The following is a 13,111-nucleotide window of genomic DNA, read 5'->3' on the forward strand; positions in this document are numbered from 1 at the left end:
TAGATGCACACATGCCTAAGAGCAGAGCTACTGAGGAACATCAACACAACCAGCAGGCAGAGCAAGCTGCTAAGATTTCTCAAGTTGATACCAACTCTGATCTTGACCTTGATTGGAAACACCGAGGTGAACTGTTCCTAGCTCGGTGGGCCCATGACTCATCTGGACATCAAGGCAGAGATGGAACATACCGATGGGCTCGTGATAGGTCAATTGACTTGTCCATGGATGCTATCACCCAAGTCATCTATGACTGTGACATTTGTGCTGCTATTAAGCAGGCTAAGTGAATCAAGCCCTTATGGTATGGTGAGAGATGGTCAAAGTACAATTATGATGAAGCCTGGCAGATTGACTACATCACTTTACCTCGATCTTGTTCTGGCAAGCAGTATGTGCTAATGATGGTAGAGGCCAGCACTGGATGGTTGGAAACCTATCCAGTTCCACATGCTACTGCACCTAACACCATTCTTGGCTTGGAGAGACAGATCATGTGGAGACATGGAACTCCAGAGAGAATCGAGTCAGACAATGGCACTCATTTCAAGAACAATCTTGTGAAAAACTGGGCCAAAGAGCATGGTATTGAATGGATCTATCACATACCCTACTATGCACCAGCTGCAGGGAAGATTGAGCTCTACAACAGTTTGATGAAAACCACCCTAAAAGCCATGGGGGGTGGAACTCTGAAAAACTGGGACAAACATTTAGCACAAGCTACCTGGTTGGTAAATAGTAGAGGTTCAGTAAACAGAGCAGGACCTGCACAATCAGATTTGGTCCAAACAGTAGATGGTGATAAAGTTCCTGTTGTAGGTGAAAAGAATCTGTTAGGGAAAACTGTTTGGGTATTTTCTCCTTCAGGTGAAGGGAAACCTGTCCGAGGGGTGGTGTCTGCTGAAGGTCCTGGTCATACATACTGGATAATGCAAGAGAATGGTGAAACCCAGTGTGTGCCACAGAGAAATCTAAGCTTAGCTGAGAGAGTTTAAATTCAGAGTGTGTAATCCAACTTGTTAGGAGTTGTCTGTTCTAGGAACCATCGGCGTCCAACACTGAAAGAATCTACAGTACATGAGCATGAACCCAATGTCACCTGGGAGTCCCTGTTCTCGTCTCACCTGTGAGGAGACAAACTGTGCTGAGCTTTTGAATCACCTACATCTGAGATAGCTGGAATGAAGTGTGAACTGAACTTGTAATATTCATGAGTGTAAATATTGGTTTAGAATAGATCAGATCTCAGCAATACTCTGAGTGAAGTAGACAGGGGTGGATTGTGCTAGTTTCAAGCAGGCTAGAATGTTTTGGTGAGAAGAACTAGACTACAGGCTGTGAAAGAAAAACAATGGTGATGTCTACTGCCCTTGCTAAGGAGTATGGGAAGAAGAAATGAAAAGGTTAGATAACACTCTTGCCACTTTTTCTCCCACTCTCGCTTGGGCTGCTGGCTGAGCTGCATCTCTCTAGCACACCTTCCACCCACCTTTGCTTCTTAACCTCTTGGCCGAACCCCTACTTTTCCTTGGGACTGGGTAAGGTTGAGAGGGGCAGGGGGAAGGTGCAGGGGTGGTTGAGAGCTGCTCCTGGGGACTCAGGTTTCTGGGAGGGGAGTTGTGTTTCTGTATTACATTTTACCTTGTCTTTTTCTGTCTATAACTGTATATACTGTAAGTATCTGCTTGTATATTGTGCTGCTGTAAATAAATAGCTTCATTTATATTCCCAGAGCTGGCTGAGTCTAGTCTGTGTGATTTCTAAAGTGGGGGGGGCGTGGGGAACACCCAAACCATCATAGTGGTTATGAAGACCCTCAGCCAAATTTCTTCCCACCTCCGTTTGCCTCTCTCTGCCTCCCTTATTCTCTCCTCAGCACACTGTGATCTCCTGTGGCCCCACAGTAGTGCTCATCACTGCACATTGCTCTGGACAGTGCCACTACAGCCACAGCCTCTCCAAAGGGCATAGCAGCTGCGAGGGTATGGGGAGGGCTTGGCCCAGAGGTGGGGAACATCCATGGCATAAAGCATGAGGAGATGCCCTTGTAGGATGGCAATGCTGCCAGGAGGCTCTGCCACAGCAATGCCTGTGGCCTGTTCCTACTGTGCTGTGCCAGCACTGCCACACAGCAGCAGGATGCCCAAGCTGCCAGAGCACTCAGGTCTTGCCCCAACACAGCAGCTCAGCAGCAGAGTGTGGAAGGGCAGAAAGAGCAGCTGAGGACAGCCCAGGAGCTGGGGCTCCCTGGCACTGCTGCTGTGCTGGGACTCTGCCCCTCCACCTCTGCACACAGGCACTGCTCAGAGAAACAAGTCCCTGCAAGGGTCTGTCCTGTGCTGAGCACACAGGGAGCACAACTCTTCATGTCTACAGCCTCTGGGTCACACTGAACCAGAAATGGTCTGAAGAAAGACATTGCTGTGGGCAGTGCATTCTCACAAGGGTAACACCACCAGCAGCAGCCAAAATCGGAGAAGCCAGACTGGGCCTGCTCTGAGTGACACCAGAGCTGCTCTGCAGCAGAAGACAAAGAGTTTATTGCTTCTGACAGCATCCAGGGAGCAGTTTGCTCAGGGCAGCCTTCAGCTCCTGGTTCCTCAGGCTGTAGATGAGAGGGTTCACTGCTGGAGGCACCACTGAGTACAAAACTGACACAACCAGGTTTGAGGATGGGGAGGACATGGATGGGGGCTTCAAGTAGGCAACGATGCCAGTGCTGAGACATAGAGAGAGCACAGCCAGGTGAGGGAGGCAGGTGGCAAAGGCTTTGTGGCGTCCCTGCTCAGAGGGCATCCTCAGCACTGCCCTGAAGATCTGCACATAGGACACCACAATGAACACAAAACAGGCAAAGAATACACAGACACTGACCACAATGAGCCAAAGTTCCCTGAGGTAGGCTGTGGAGCAGGAGAGCTTGAGGATCTGGGGGATCTCACAGAAGAACTGGTGCACAGCATTGCCCTGGCAGAGGGGCAGGGAAAATGTATTGGCTGTGTGCAGCAGAGCACTGAGAAAGCCACAGGCCCAGGCAGCTGCTGCCATGTGGGCACAAGCTCTGCTGCCCAGGAGGGTGCCATAGTGCAGGGGCCTGCAGATGGCAACGTAGCGGTCGTAGGCCATGATGGTGAGGAGAAAAAACTCTGTGTCAATAAAGAATAACACAAAGAAGACCTGAGCAGCACAACCTGCATAGGAGATGTCCCTGGTGCCCCAGAAAGAGCTGGCCATAGATTTAGGAACAGTGGTGGAGATTAAGCCAAGATCAAGGAGGGCGAGGTTGAGGAGGAAGAAGTACATGGGGGTGTGCAGGTGGTGGTGCCAGGCGATGGTGGTGATGATGAGGCTGTTGCCCAGGAGGGCAGCCAGGTAGGTGGCCAGGGAGAGGCAGAAGTGCAGGAGCTGCAGCTGCTGTGTGCCTGGGAATGGCAGGAGGAGGAAGTGGCTGATGGAGCTGCTGTTGGACATCTGCTGCCTCTTGATATGGGTGACTGTTGACAGAGCAGAAGACATTACACAAGTTAGGACATTTCCTTTGGACAACTCCGTGAGCATTTCCCACAAAATCCCCTCAAATTTACTTCTCTTCCTTTGGAGGAGCTTTGTGCACTCTCAGCTTCCAGCCTGGCACTCATCCCAGCAGAGAGCAGCTCTCATGTCTGTGGCTCTGACAGTCCAGCTGGGAAGCTCTACTCTCGATCATCTCCTCCTGCTCTCCCTCCCTGGAAGAAAGAGATCCCAGAGGCTGTGGGATGTGGCAGCTTCAGAAGCTCCAGGAACTGCAAATCCCTTCTGCAGCAGAGACTCACCACGGCCAGGGCTGGGAAGGTTTCTCTTCTTTCAGCTCTCAGTCACCCTGTTGGTCCTGGCCACCTCAAAGGTCTCTCTGCCTCCCTCATCACAATGGCACCCTCTGGCAGTGCCCTCAGCCCTGCTGTGCTGTGCAGAGGAGATGCTCCTGGCCAGAGCTGTCTCTCTGCAGTGCTGCCTGCTTGCCAGCAGCTCCCTCCAGCCCAGCAGCCTGCCCCACCTCAGCAGCAGAGGACCAGCCCAAGGTATTTTAAGGACCCCTCTGGTGGCTTTGGTGCTGAGTTCATGAACCTCAGAGACTGAGAAGCTGAAGAAACCTCTGCAGAATTCAGAGTCAGAGTCAAACTCTGAACTTTCTTGGAGTCTTAATGGGTCCCAGGGAGGGACACTGCAGAAGTGTTCCCAGTGCTCGCTTAGAGCAGCAGGAGGCAGTGGATGCAAGGGAAGCATCCCTGGAGGCACTGAAGCCCCTGCAGGGGCTGGACAGAGCAGAGAGCTGGAGGCAGAGCTGACAGCTCAGGACAGCAGCTAAAGGTGGCTCTGAGGCTGAGCAAACCTGGAGGGGTTTCATGAGTGCAAAGGGCCAAGCCCTGACCCCCAGCCCCTGGCAAAGGAGATCCTGTGCCTCACCTGTGCCTCTGGCCTCTGCTGGAGGCAGTGGGGAGTGAGGGTGAGCAGTGAGCAGGGCAGGACATTCTGGGACACTCTGTGGCCTCCTCAAGAAGGAGCAAGCAGGAAAGCAAGTGCAGAGCCTCAGCAGAAGCTTCTGCTGGCAGCATCTCTGCGTCAGACACAGCTTGTGCTGAGCAGATGCTGCAGAGTCTGTTCCTTGGCAGCAGCCTGGGGCAGGCTCTGCTCTGCTTTGCTTGCCCAGAGACAACTCCTGCTGGAGAGTGATGAAATGTTCCCTTGCAAAGCATTGAGCAGATGCTTCTCAGAACAAAAACCTCTCCAAGCAGCTGCAGAGCTCTTGGCAAGCAGCAGAGGCTAAGTTGTGGCTTAGCAGGGTTTCAATGAGCCCCATGGAGTGTTTGGGACTGAGTCCATGCTCCTCAGGTGCTGCCAGCACCTGAACAAGCCTCTGCAACAGTGCAAATCAGAAGCAAGCCCCAATGTGCCTTGAAGCATTGATTGGCCCCACTGAGGGTCGTTACTGACAAAGCCTCCCAGGGACTCCTTAGAGCAGCTCTCATTGAGGCCATGAGTGCAGGAGACGAAGGCAGAGTGCAGGGCAGAAACCCTTGGGCTTGGTTTATGGAGCAGAAAGGCCATGCCCTGTGTGATGGTTTGAGTGTTCCCCACCCCCCACCTTTAGCCATCACCCAGACTAGACTCAGCCAGCTCTGGGAATATGAATGAAGCTATTTATTTACAGCTGGCACAATGTACAAGCAGCTGTTTACAATATATGCAGTTATAGACAGAAATAGACAAGGTAAAAGGTAATACAGAAACACAACTCCCCTCCCAGCAACCTGAGTCTCCAGGAGGGGCTCTGAACCATCCCCTTCACCTTCCCCCTACCCCTCTCAACCTTACTCCAGTCCCAAGAAAGAATGGAGGTTCAGCCAGAGGGTTAGGAAGCAAAGTGGAGGGCCTGTAGGCCCAAAAGTAGGCTTATTTATGCCTTGCCCTGCCAGGACATGGTTTTCTGTGTAAACCAGAGGTAAACACAGAATGAGCACAAAGGGGGAGAACAGACCTGGTGTCATGGAGTCTGGCCTGCCTAGGGTCTGTGTTGTATAAGGTGTTTGTGAACAGGCTGTGTAAGCCCCACACACCCAGCTCCTGCTTCCCTGGTGTCAGCCCAAGTGAGCACCATATTTAGAGAAATTCCAGACAAGTGCCTTCTGCCTATTATGGTAAGGTTTGGCTGACTGCCAACCTGATTGGTCATTCTAGTGGCCAAGGGACCATTAATCTCAGCCCACATTCAATAAATAGAGGTGCTCAGACCCTCACGCTCAGACCCCCAGCTTGGACTCCCCCTGCATAGCTCAGACTCCGTACATGGATTGCCTGCTTGTGTACTGAGTTGCAGAGCTCACTTAAGCCTGCCTGTATATGTGTGGAGCTCAAAGTCTCCCAGCAGCCCTGCACACCTTGCATGCCGCTGCCTATCCTTGCCTGGTAAGCGCCACTGACGCTGAGTCACCAGGAGGCAGATTCTGGATTGTCTGCACACGATTGGCCTGCCAGCTGTGTGAGAACCATGCTGAGACAGCACAGCATCCTTCTCCTGCACCTGAGGGCTTGCCTAAGAATCCCTGGACAGAGCATCCAGAAGAAGCCAGCAGCACAAGGGCAGAGATTGCATCCTTCGCCAGGAGAGTCAGGTCACAGACTGTCATTTCCCCACAAGCTGGGAAGATTCTTCCTTTCCCCTCAAGCCAGGAGGATTCCAGCCTCAAAGTCCACAGGCAGAGGTCCCCTGAAGTTTGGACACTGGCACAGGCTGTGACGTAGCCCCGGAGGGTGATTATTGATGAATAAGAGTTGTGAGTAGAAGCTTTAATGCCTCTGTAATATCTGTGGTCTCTGCCACACAGCAGAATCAGTTTCCAGCCCTCTCTGCTGGGCAAATAGCAAATAGAGCCCAAACAGTATTTGCTGTGGGGAAAACTCCTCTCTCTGTCCATGGTTTGAATGTTTGCTGGTTATGAACAAGTCACTGCAGATATTTATCCCAGAATGTTTGCATAACCCTGTAGAACATTTCAATATTAACATACAGTGGTTGGGGGTGGCAGAGTCCAGAACATTGAGTTTAATAAATATCTATTTTATAGAACCCTAATTGATTCCTCCCCTCTGCGACAACGTCATAGAGAGGGCTCTGTGACATCATCAGGACTGCTGAGTGATGCCATAGAAGCAATTATGTACCTATATTACAGGACTCTATAACCACCTAGAAGGGATACTCTTATGTCATGGACAGGTCTGTTTGATGGCTCAGAGGGGATTGTGTGTCATCCTAAAGAGGATTGAGTGACATCAGAGAGAGGATTTTGTGGCAACATGGAGAGGTCTGTGTTAAATCGCAGAAGGCGTTCTGTGACACCATAGGAAAGGCTGTGTGACATAAGAGAGGGCTGTATGACATCACAGAAGCTATTCTGAGACGTCATAAAGGGGGCTGAGTGACATCATAATGAGGGCTGTGTGACACCATGGAGAGTATTTTGTGCCGTCTTAGAGAGGGCACTCTCAGATCATAGAGGACTTAGTGTGACACCATAGAGAGGCCTGGGTGACATCATAGACAGGGCTGTGTGCTGTAACAGAGGCAATTCTGTAACTATATGGAGAGGACTGTTTGACGTCATTGTGGGGACTGTGTGACATCATAGAGAGTATTTTGTGACATCTTAGAGAGGGCACTGTGATATCCTAGAGGAGTTTGGGTGACATCATAGACAGGGCTGTGTGCTGCCCTAGAAGCAATTGTGTAACCTTATGGAGAGGACAACTTCACATCACAGTGGGGATTCTGTGACATCATAAAGAGGGCTGTGTGCCATAGAGAATATTTTGTGTCCTCTTATAGAGTGCACTGTGACATCCTAGAGGAGTTTGTGTGACATCATAGAGAGGGCTGTGTGATGTCACAGAAGCGATTCTGTAACTTTATGTCCAGAAGCATTTCAGGTCAGAGTGGGGATTGTGTGACATCATAAAGTGGGCTCTGGGAGATGACAGAGAGAATTTTGTGACATCACAGCTAGCTCTGTGTGACATGACAGAAGGCATTCAGTGACATCATAGAGAAGGATTTGTGATGTCATAGATGGCGTTCTGTGACAGCATAGAGAGGGATGTGTGATGTCATAGTAGATACTCTGTGTTGGGAATAGCAATGTTAAATGGAGTGATTCTATAGAGTTGTCTGAATATTACACACTGGAACACAGCCATGGCCAGGCAAGAGTGCAGGATCTCAGGAGTGCTGAGTTCAGATGCAGTGGAAGGTTGGAATGACCTTAGAGAATGGTGTAATGAATAGAAACAAATGTAAGGCTGAGCCTGTGGTTTTCACCTCTCTCTGCTGACTTAGATTGCTCAGACACAATGTAGGTGCTGTTGAAGGAATATGGTGGATGTCTATGCTAATAAGGATGGAATTTCTAACCCAAGTACATATCACCAATTGCAGTTCGATACAGTTTGCAGCCTTCTGATGAAAGGTCTATAGGCACATGTTTGGAATGCAATAAAGAGATTGGGTTGGCTTGCATCAGGCATCTCCCCATCTCTTCTGATCCCATGGTACCCAGCCCATGGCAAATGGCGTACCCTGATGTGATGGCAAAAGTGATCCCCGGGTAGGTGCCCGGCCACAGGGCCCCTTTGGAACATGAGCTGCTGAAAGGAAGCAGCATGGGGCCCGGATTCAATTGGACACCTGAACCACTGGACGATAAAGTGAGCCTGGGGTGGAACTTAAAGTGGAGAGTTATGAGGAGTTAAGCTTTCCTCTGCTGAAAGAGACCTATTAGTTTTGAAGAGAGCTCTTTAAAAAACATGGCAAGTTGCTATTATGAACTGTTTCAGACTTTTAGAGGACTTAAAGCAGCTGTTTTAACAACGGAGCTCTGGCAAAAAGTGTTGTGAAGGTGTCTTGTTTGGGTTCAGGGGATTGATTATGAGGCCGAATTTAAAAGGGTTTAAATAATTTATTATTATACACACAAGGAATTCCCCTCCCCCCCCTTCCCCAAACTATATACAGCTACCCCACGCAAGTCCTTTGTATGTGGTTGTGAAATTACTTTACAGAATGCCTATTTACAGCAAAAAATCAGGAATCTAGTAGAGGTTTTTGGAGAGGTTTGGATAGAGAGAGTCTAGTGACATAAACATGCCACAGGTAAAGTCTAAAAGTCTGTGCTGCTCGAATCAAGGCTGCTCAGTTACTCACTGGCTGGAGTCAGTCTCGGGGATCCCAAAATAAGCATAGCAAAGCCACGCTGTTGACCCTCGTGGGCTTGAATAGTTCAGTTCAGGGATTACTGGAGCGCGCTGTCTGAGGGCTCCATGGGCACGATCGAGCTGGGAATGATGGGCTGGAGCGGCAGCTGGACGGGAGTGCCTTGGTCAATCTTCCCTAGGCCGGTGCAAAGTGCCATGGGTCAGAATCATGCAGCGGCGGTGGTCCCAAAAACGGCAAAGCGGCTAGGAGCGGCGGGTGGAGGAGGGTGGCAGGAACACTGAAGTGTCCCTTTTATGAGGTATGACCCCGAGATTGATGGTCCTTGGCCACAATTCTGTCCAATAAGGGTCTGGCAGCAGGCCAAAACATACCAAATAAGGTGAAATCCACGGATCCAGTACCCCCAAATATGGAGTGGGCTCAGGTGGATCCCCACCCTAGGCGCATGAGCTTACATAACGTGTTTACTTCAACCTTGCAAGCAGGCCAGGCCAGACTCGAAGGCACCAGCCCTATTGTGCTCCTTTGTCCCCCTTAATTTGTTTTCCCCAAGTTTAGGCAGGACAACACCTTTCGGGGGGACAACATGTCCGGGCAAGAATAGATTTGTAAACACGGCCATTTGGGCCTTTGTGGCCCTCCACCACATATACCACTCCCTGGCCAATGGGCCATTAATCGAGGGATAAAGCAGATTTTCATACTATACAAATATAACCACCATACATATAACCTTTTGGGCATTAGATTATACAGACTGTACATAAATAATATATGTGTGTAACCATACTGTGAACGGGATTAAGGTAGGTCAGCTTCTGTGTGCCCACCCTCTGATAACAAAATAACTTTATTAAATATTTCAAACATTTGCAGAAAAAAAAGAAACACTGTTATATGTGGAAGCAGTTTCAGCAATCTGGGATAATCCACCACACGCTTATGTGCTGAGTTTTCCCATTTATATCGGCTGCTTCCCACGCGTATAACCCCTTTGGTTTGGATAGGGCCCTGGGCATGACTCCGATCGAAGGTAAATTTACCAGTACTGGTTGGCCCACCTGTTACTTGTTTAGTGAGTGCTGGGGGTGTTGTTTGGATTCACCTGGCAGGTGGTTAATGTTTCCCACTGGCTCAGCAGGACAAAATGCTTTGATTTTTGGGCTGCCGTAGTTACCCCACCTGTTGTTCACAGTGAAAACTGCGTGGGGCAGGCACTTATCCCCATTGCCCTTTGAGATGTTAGCATGACTTTTGATTAGGGTGTTTGTCCTTTCCACATTGCCATTGGCCTGGGGGTAGTAGGGAGTATGGAATACCCATCTAACCCCCTCACCACTAGCCCAGTCTTGCACGGATGATGCTGTAAAGTGAGATCTGTTGTCACTTTGAATACATTCAGGCATCGTCAAGATACTGAACCACTGCCTCAGAGACTCAATGGTTTGAGCACCTGTGGCAGTACTGGTGGCAGTAGCCATAACCAAGCCTGAGATTACTTCCACCCCCACCAGTATATATCTCTTTCCGTGAGAGGGTCTGAGTGGACCCACATAGTCAATTTGCCATGTGCTCCATAGCTTCTCATCTGCTCTAATGTGCTGAGCTGGGGCTAGGTGGGGGTGATTGGCTTTGAGCCTAATATTACACTGTGGGCAGGCTGAGATGATTGCTGGATTGGCTTATCTCCAATAGCCTCTGCCAGTCAGCAGCCCTACAAAGTTCTACATTTGAAACCTTCCACTGATTTGCCTCCCATTGGCAGATCCACTCGGTGGCACCTTTGAATGTGGAGTAGGAATCAGTGTAGATGGTTTCTGCTCCATGCTCTGCTGCTAGCATGAGGGCACGTAGTTCCCCCACTTGTGCACTGCCATCACCCTCCTCGGTGATAGTTTGGCCTGTGCCAATCTCCAAGGCCGCTACTTTGTAATGCCACTTGGACCCCACCCTCTGGGAGGATGCATCCGTAAACCACACTCCTGATTTATCCGAGTCTGTGGTCATTTCTGGGGCCACCTGGATAGGAGAAGGCTTATAAGGCTGGCCAAGCAGTGCTTTGTCAGGGTTTATGGGCTGTTGCAGCTTGGATACCTTTGTAGGCCCCTCTCTTAATGGCATAAGCTGTGCAATTCCCTCTAAGTAGGTGTACCACTTTCTTAAGGTAGCCTTCTGGGCAAACCCTTCTGGTGGAGGGGATCCTTTGAGGATCACTCTCAACAGCGGCAGAGGGCCCTGCACTACGGTATCTTTTGTAGTGTGGAGTTTCTCTGCCTCCTTGACAGCTTGGGTTAGGAAAAGGAGTCCCTTTTCCCACTCCGAGTACTGTGCCTTGGTCTCTGAATGCCGTAGATGAAAATAAGAGGGCTCTACTAGGGCCATTGTGTCCCCTCTGGAATGTTCCACAGTATGAGGCATGCTCTGAAAAAAACCATTCAGCCCTTAGGGCATCTTGTGGGTGCAGAGGCCCCAATCTCTGATAAGCCTTTAATTGGTCTTTAAGAACTTTCAGGCTCTCAGAGTGCCATGGAATCCAATTCCAGACTTTGTGCTTCTTAAGCAAATCATAAAGGGGACAGGTGATCACGGAGAAACCTGGGATGTGCTTTCTCCAGTAACCAACGGTGCCCAACAATTGTTGCAGCTCCTTTTTGTTATTGGGTGTTTGGCCCTTTTCTCTAAGTTATCCTCTGGCACTGCTACTGTGCCTGACACTCACCAGGATCCTAGGAACATAACCTCCTGTCTTGGGCCTTGGCACTTATCCCTTGGGATGTTATTGGTCAGTCAATAATATCCAAAAGGTCCCAGATACTGAGGCAACCTGCTCCTTATCATTTCCTCCCACCAAGATGTCATTGATATAGTGATAAACACTGACATCCTTTGGAATTTGAATAGTGCTTAGCAAGGCTGCTAATGTATTGTGTGCTATGGTGGCACTGTGTTTGTACCCCTGTGGGAGGCTGTTGAAAGTGTACTGAATACCTTGCCAGGTGAATGCAAATTGAGGCTTGTCCTCCTCTCTCAGCAGTACCATGAAAAACATGTCCTTCACATCCATAGTCACCATCCAGGAGTGGGAAGCTGCTTGGATTGCTGTCACTGTGGATGTGAAACTTGGAACTGCTGCAGTGAGAGGAAGTGTATTATTATTGAGTTTCCTAAAGTGCATGGTTAGTCTCCACCTGCCATCTGGCTGGCGGACTGGCCAGACAGGTGAATTGTATGGGGAATGAGTTCTGGTGATGATTTTCCTTTTCTCCAGGTCAGTATCACTTCAGTAATGCCTTGCCTGGCTGCCACTGGTAGGAGGTATTGTGCAACGCAAGTGATGTGTGACTTTGGCAGTGGAGGAGCAGTTTGCAAAGTGCAAACATGAGCTGATTTCGCTCCCTTTGCCCTCACCCCATAAGAGCCAAAGCTCCACAGCGTGCCATCCGGAAGATGCCATCTCTTGCCAGCTAGGACAACAAACCTGAGGATATTCTCTGGGTAAGAGCCTAGGGCAACTTCCACTATGGTGCTTTGCTTGTCACCAGGTAGCCACAGCCTTGTTTTGGCTAGGTGGCAGGTGTCAGGCAGCCCTGTGACACCCATTATCTTTACCTTTTTCCTGGATGGCAGGATTCTCAGGCATTTTGCCAGCTGCGCATTGAGAACAGTGATTTGTGCACCCGTGTCTATTAGGTACTTCATGGCAGTCCTGTCTGGTCCTGTTGGGATCATAATAAAAGGTTCTGGATTATCAGAGCATTGGCAGGCATAGATAAAGCGATGAATGAGGCCTGGAACACTCACCGCTGCCTCTAGTTTTTTTGCTTGCTCACAGCACCTTGCTGACCAGAAATGAAAGGGTGATGAGGCTTGTCAGGGGAGGCAGCTCTGGGACTCCTACTGCAGTTCCCCCCTTGCCTCACCTCTATCAGGGCTGTTAACCAGGTGGTTTAATAAGCTCTCCACCTTGTCAAATCTCCTATTCATGTAGTTGAATTCAGTCCTTGTGATATATTCTTCCTGGCCCCCTGTCGGTAGATCGTGGGGTTTTATCCCTTATTGAGTGCTCTGCTTTTGGTATTTATTCTGCCCATAATAGGGATTCTGTCCTCTGGGCTTCCCCGTGAAATGGCAGCTAGGCTGTGGGCTGCCGCGTGGGCTGGCTCGTGGGCTCCCTTTGGGACTTCCAGGACTACCGGGGAAGGTATCTGGGGACGCTCTGGTGTGGCGCACTTCCAGCTTCTTGCAATGTGGGGCGGCCATGTGGCTGCCTCTCGTATGCCGCTTCTCATGGGAGGACCTTGGTGAGAGCACTGGATTAGAATAACCCAGGTCTCATCCCTTCATGGATAACTCCTCTAATAA

At 49.8% G+C, this 13,111-nt stretch overlaps 1 protein-coding gene across 2 annotated transcripts; it reads right to left on the minus strand.

Moving 5' to 3' along the window:
• Positions 1-2,541: 2,541 nt before the first annotated feature.
• Positions 2,542-4,533, minus strand: LOC135174091 (olfactory receptor 14A16-like). 2 transcript variants are annotated; one of them, XM_064141338.1, is made up of 3 exons: positions 4,447-4,533; positions 3,588-3,728; positions 2,542-3,497 (listed from the first exon to the last, which is right to left on the minus strand). In XM_064141338.1, exon 3 carries the CDS (start codon positions 3,472-3,474, stop codon positions 2,542-2,544), a length of 933 nt encoding a protein of 310 aa, XP_063997408.1. In that variant the 5' UTR covers positions 3,475-3,497; positions 3,588-3,728; positions 4,447-4,533. The 2 variants fall into 2 exon arrangements, with proteins under 2 accessions (XP_063997408.1, XP_063997409.1); XM_064141339.1 differs by lacking the exon at positions 3,588-3,728 and having other exon boundaries at positions 4,447-4,522.
• Between the last annotated feature and the right edge of the window lie 8,578 nt (positions 4,534-13,111).

Source organism: Pogoniulus pusillus, unplaced genomic scaffold (assembly GCF_015220805.1).
Source record: "Pogoniulus pusillus isolate bPogPus1 unplaced genomic scaffold, bPogPus1.pri scaffold_47_arrow_ctg1, whole genome shotgun sequence".
Classification (NCBI taxonomy): domain Eukaryota; kingdom Metazoa; phylum Chordata; class Aves; order Piciformes; family Lybiidae; genus Pogoniulus; species Pogoniulus pusillus.

Bases quoted from the DNA above. Each gene is read 5' to 3' on its own strand.
- LOC135174091 (XM_064141338.1), bottom strand. From the start codon at position 3,474: ATGTCCAACAGCAGCTCCATCAGCCACTTCCTCCTCCTGCCATTCCCA.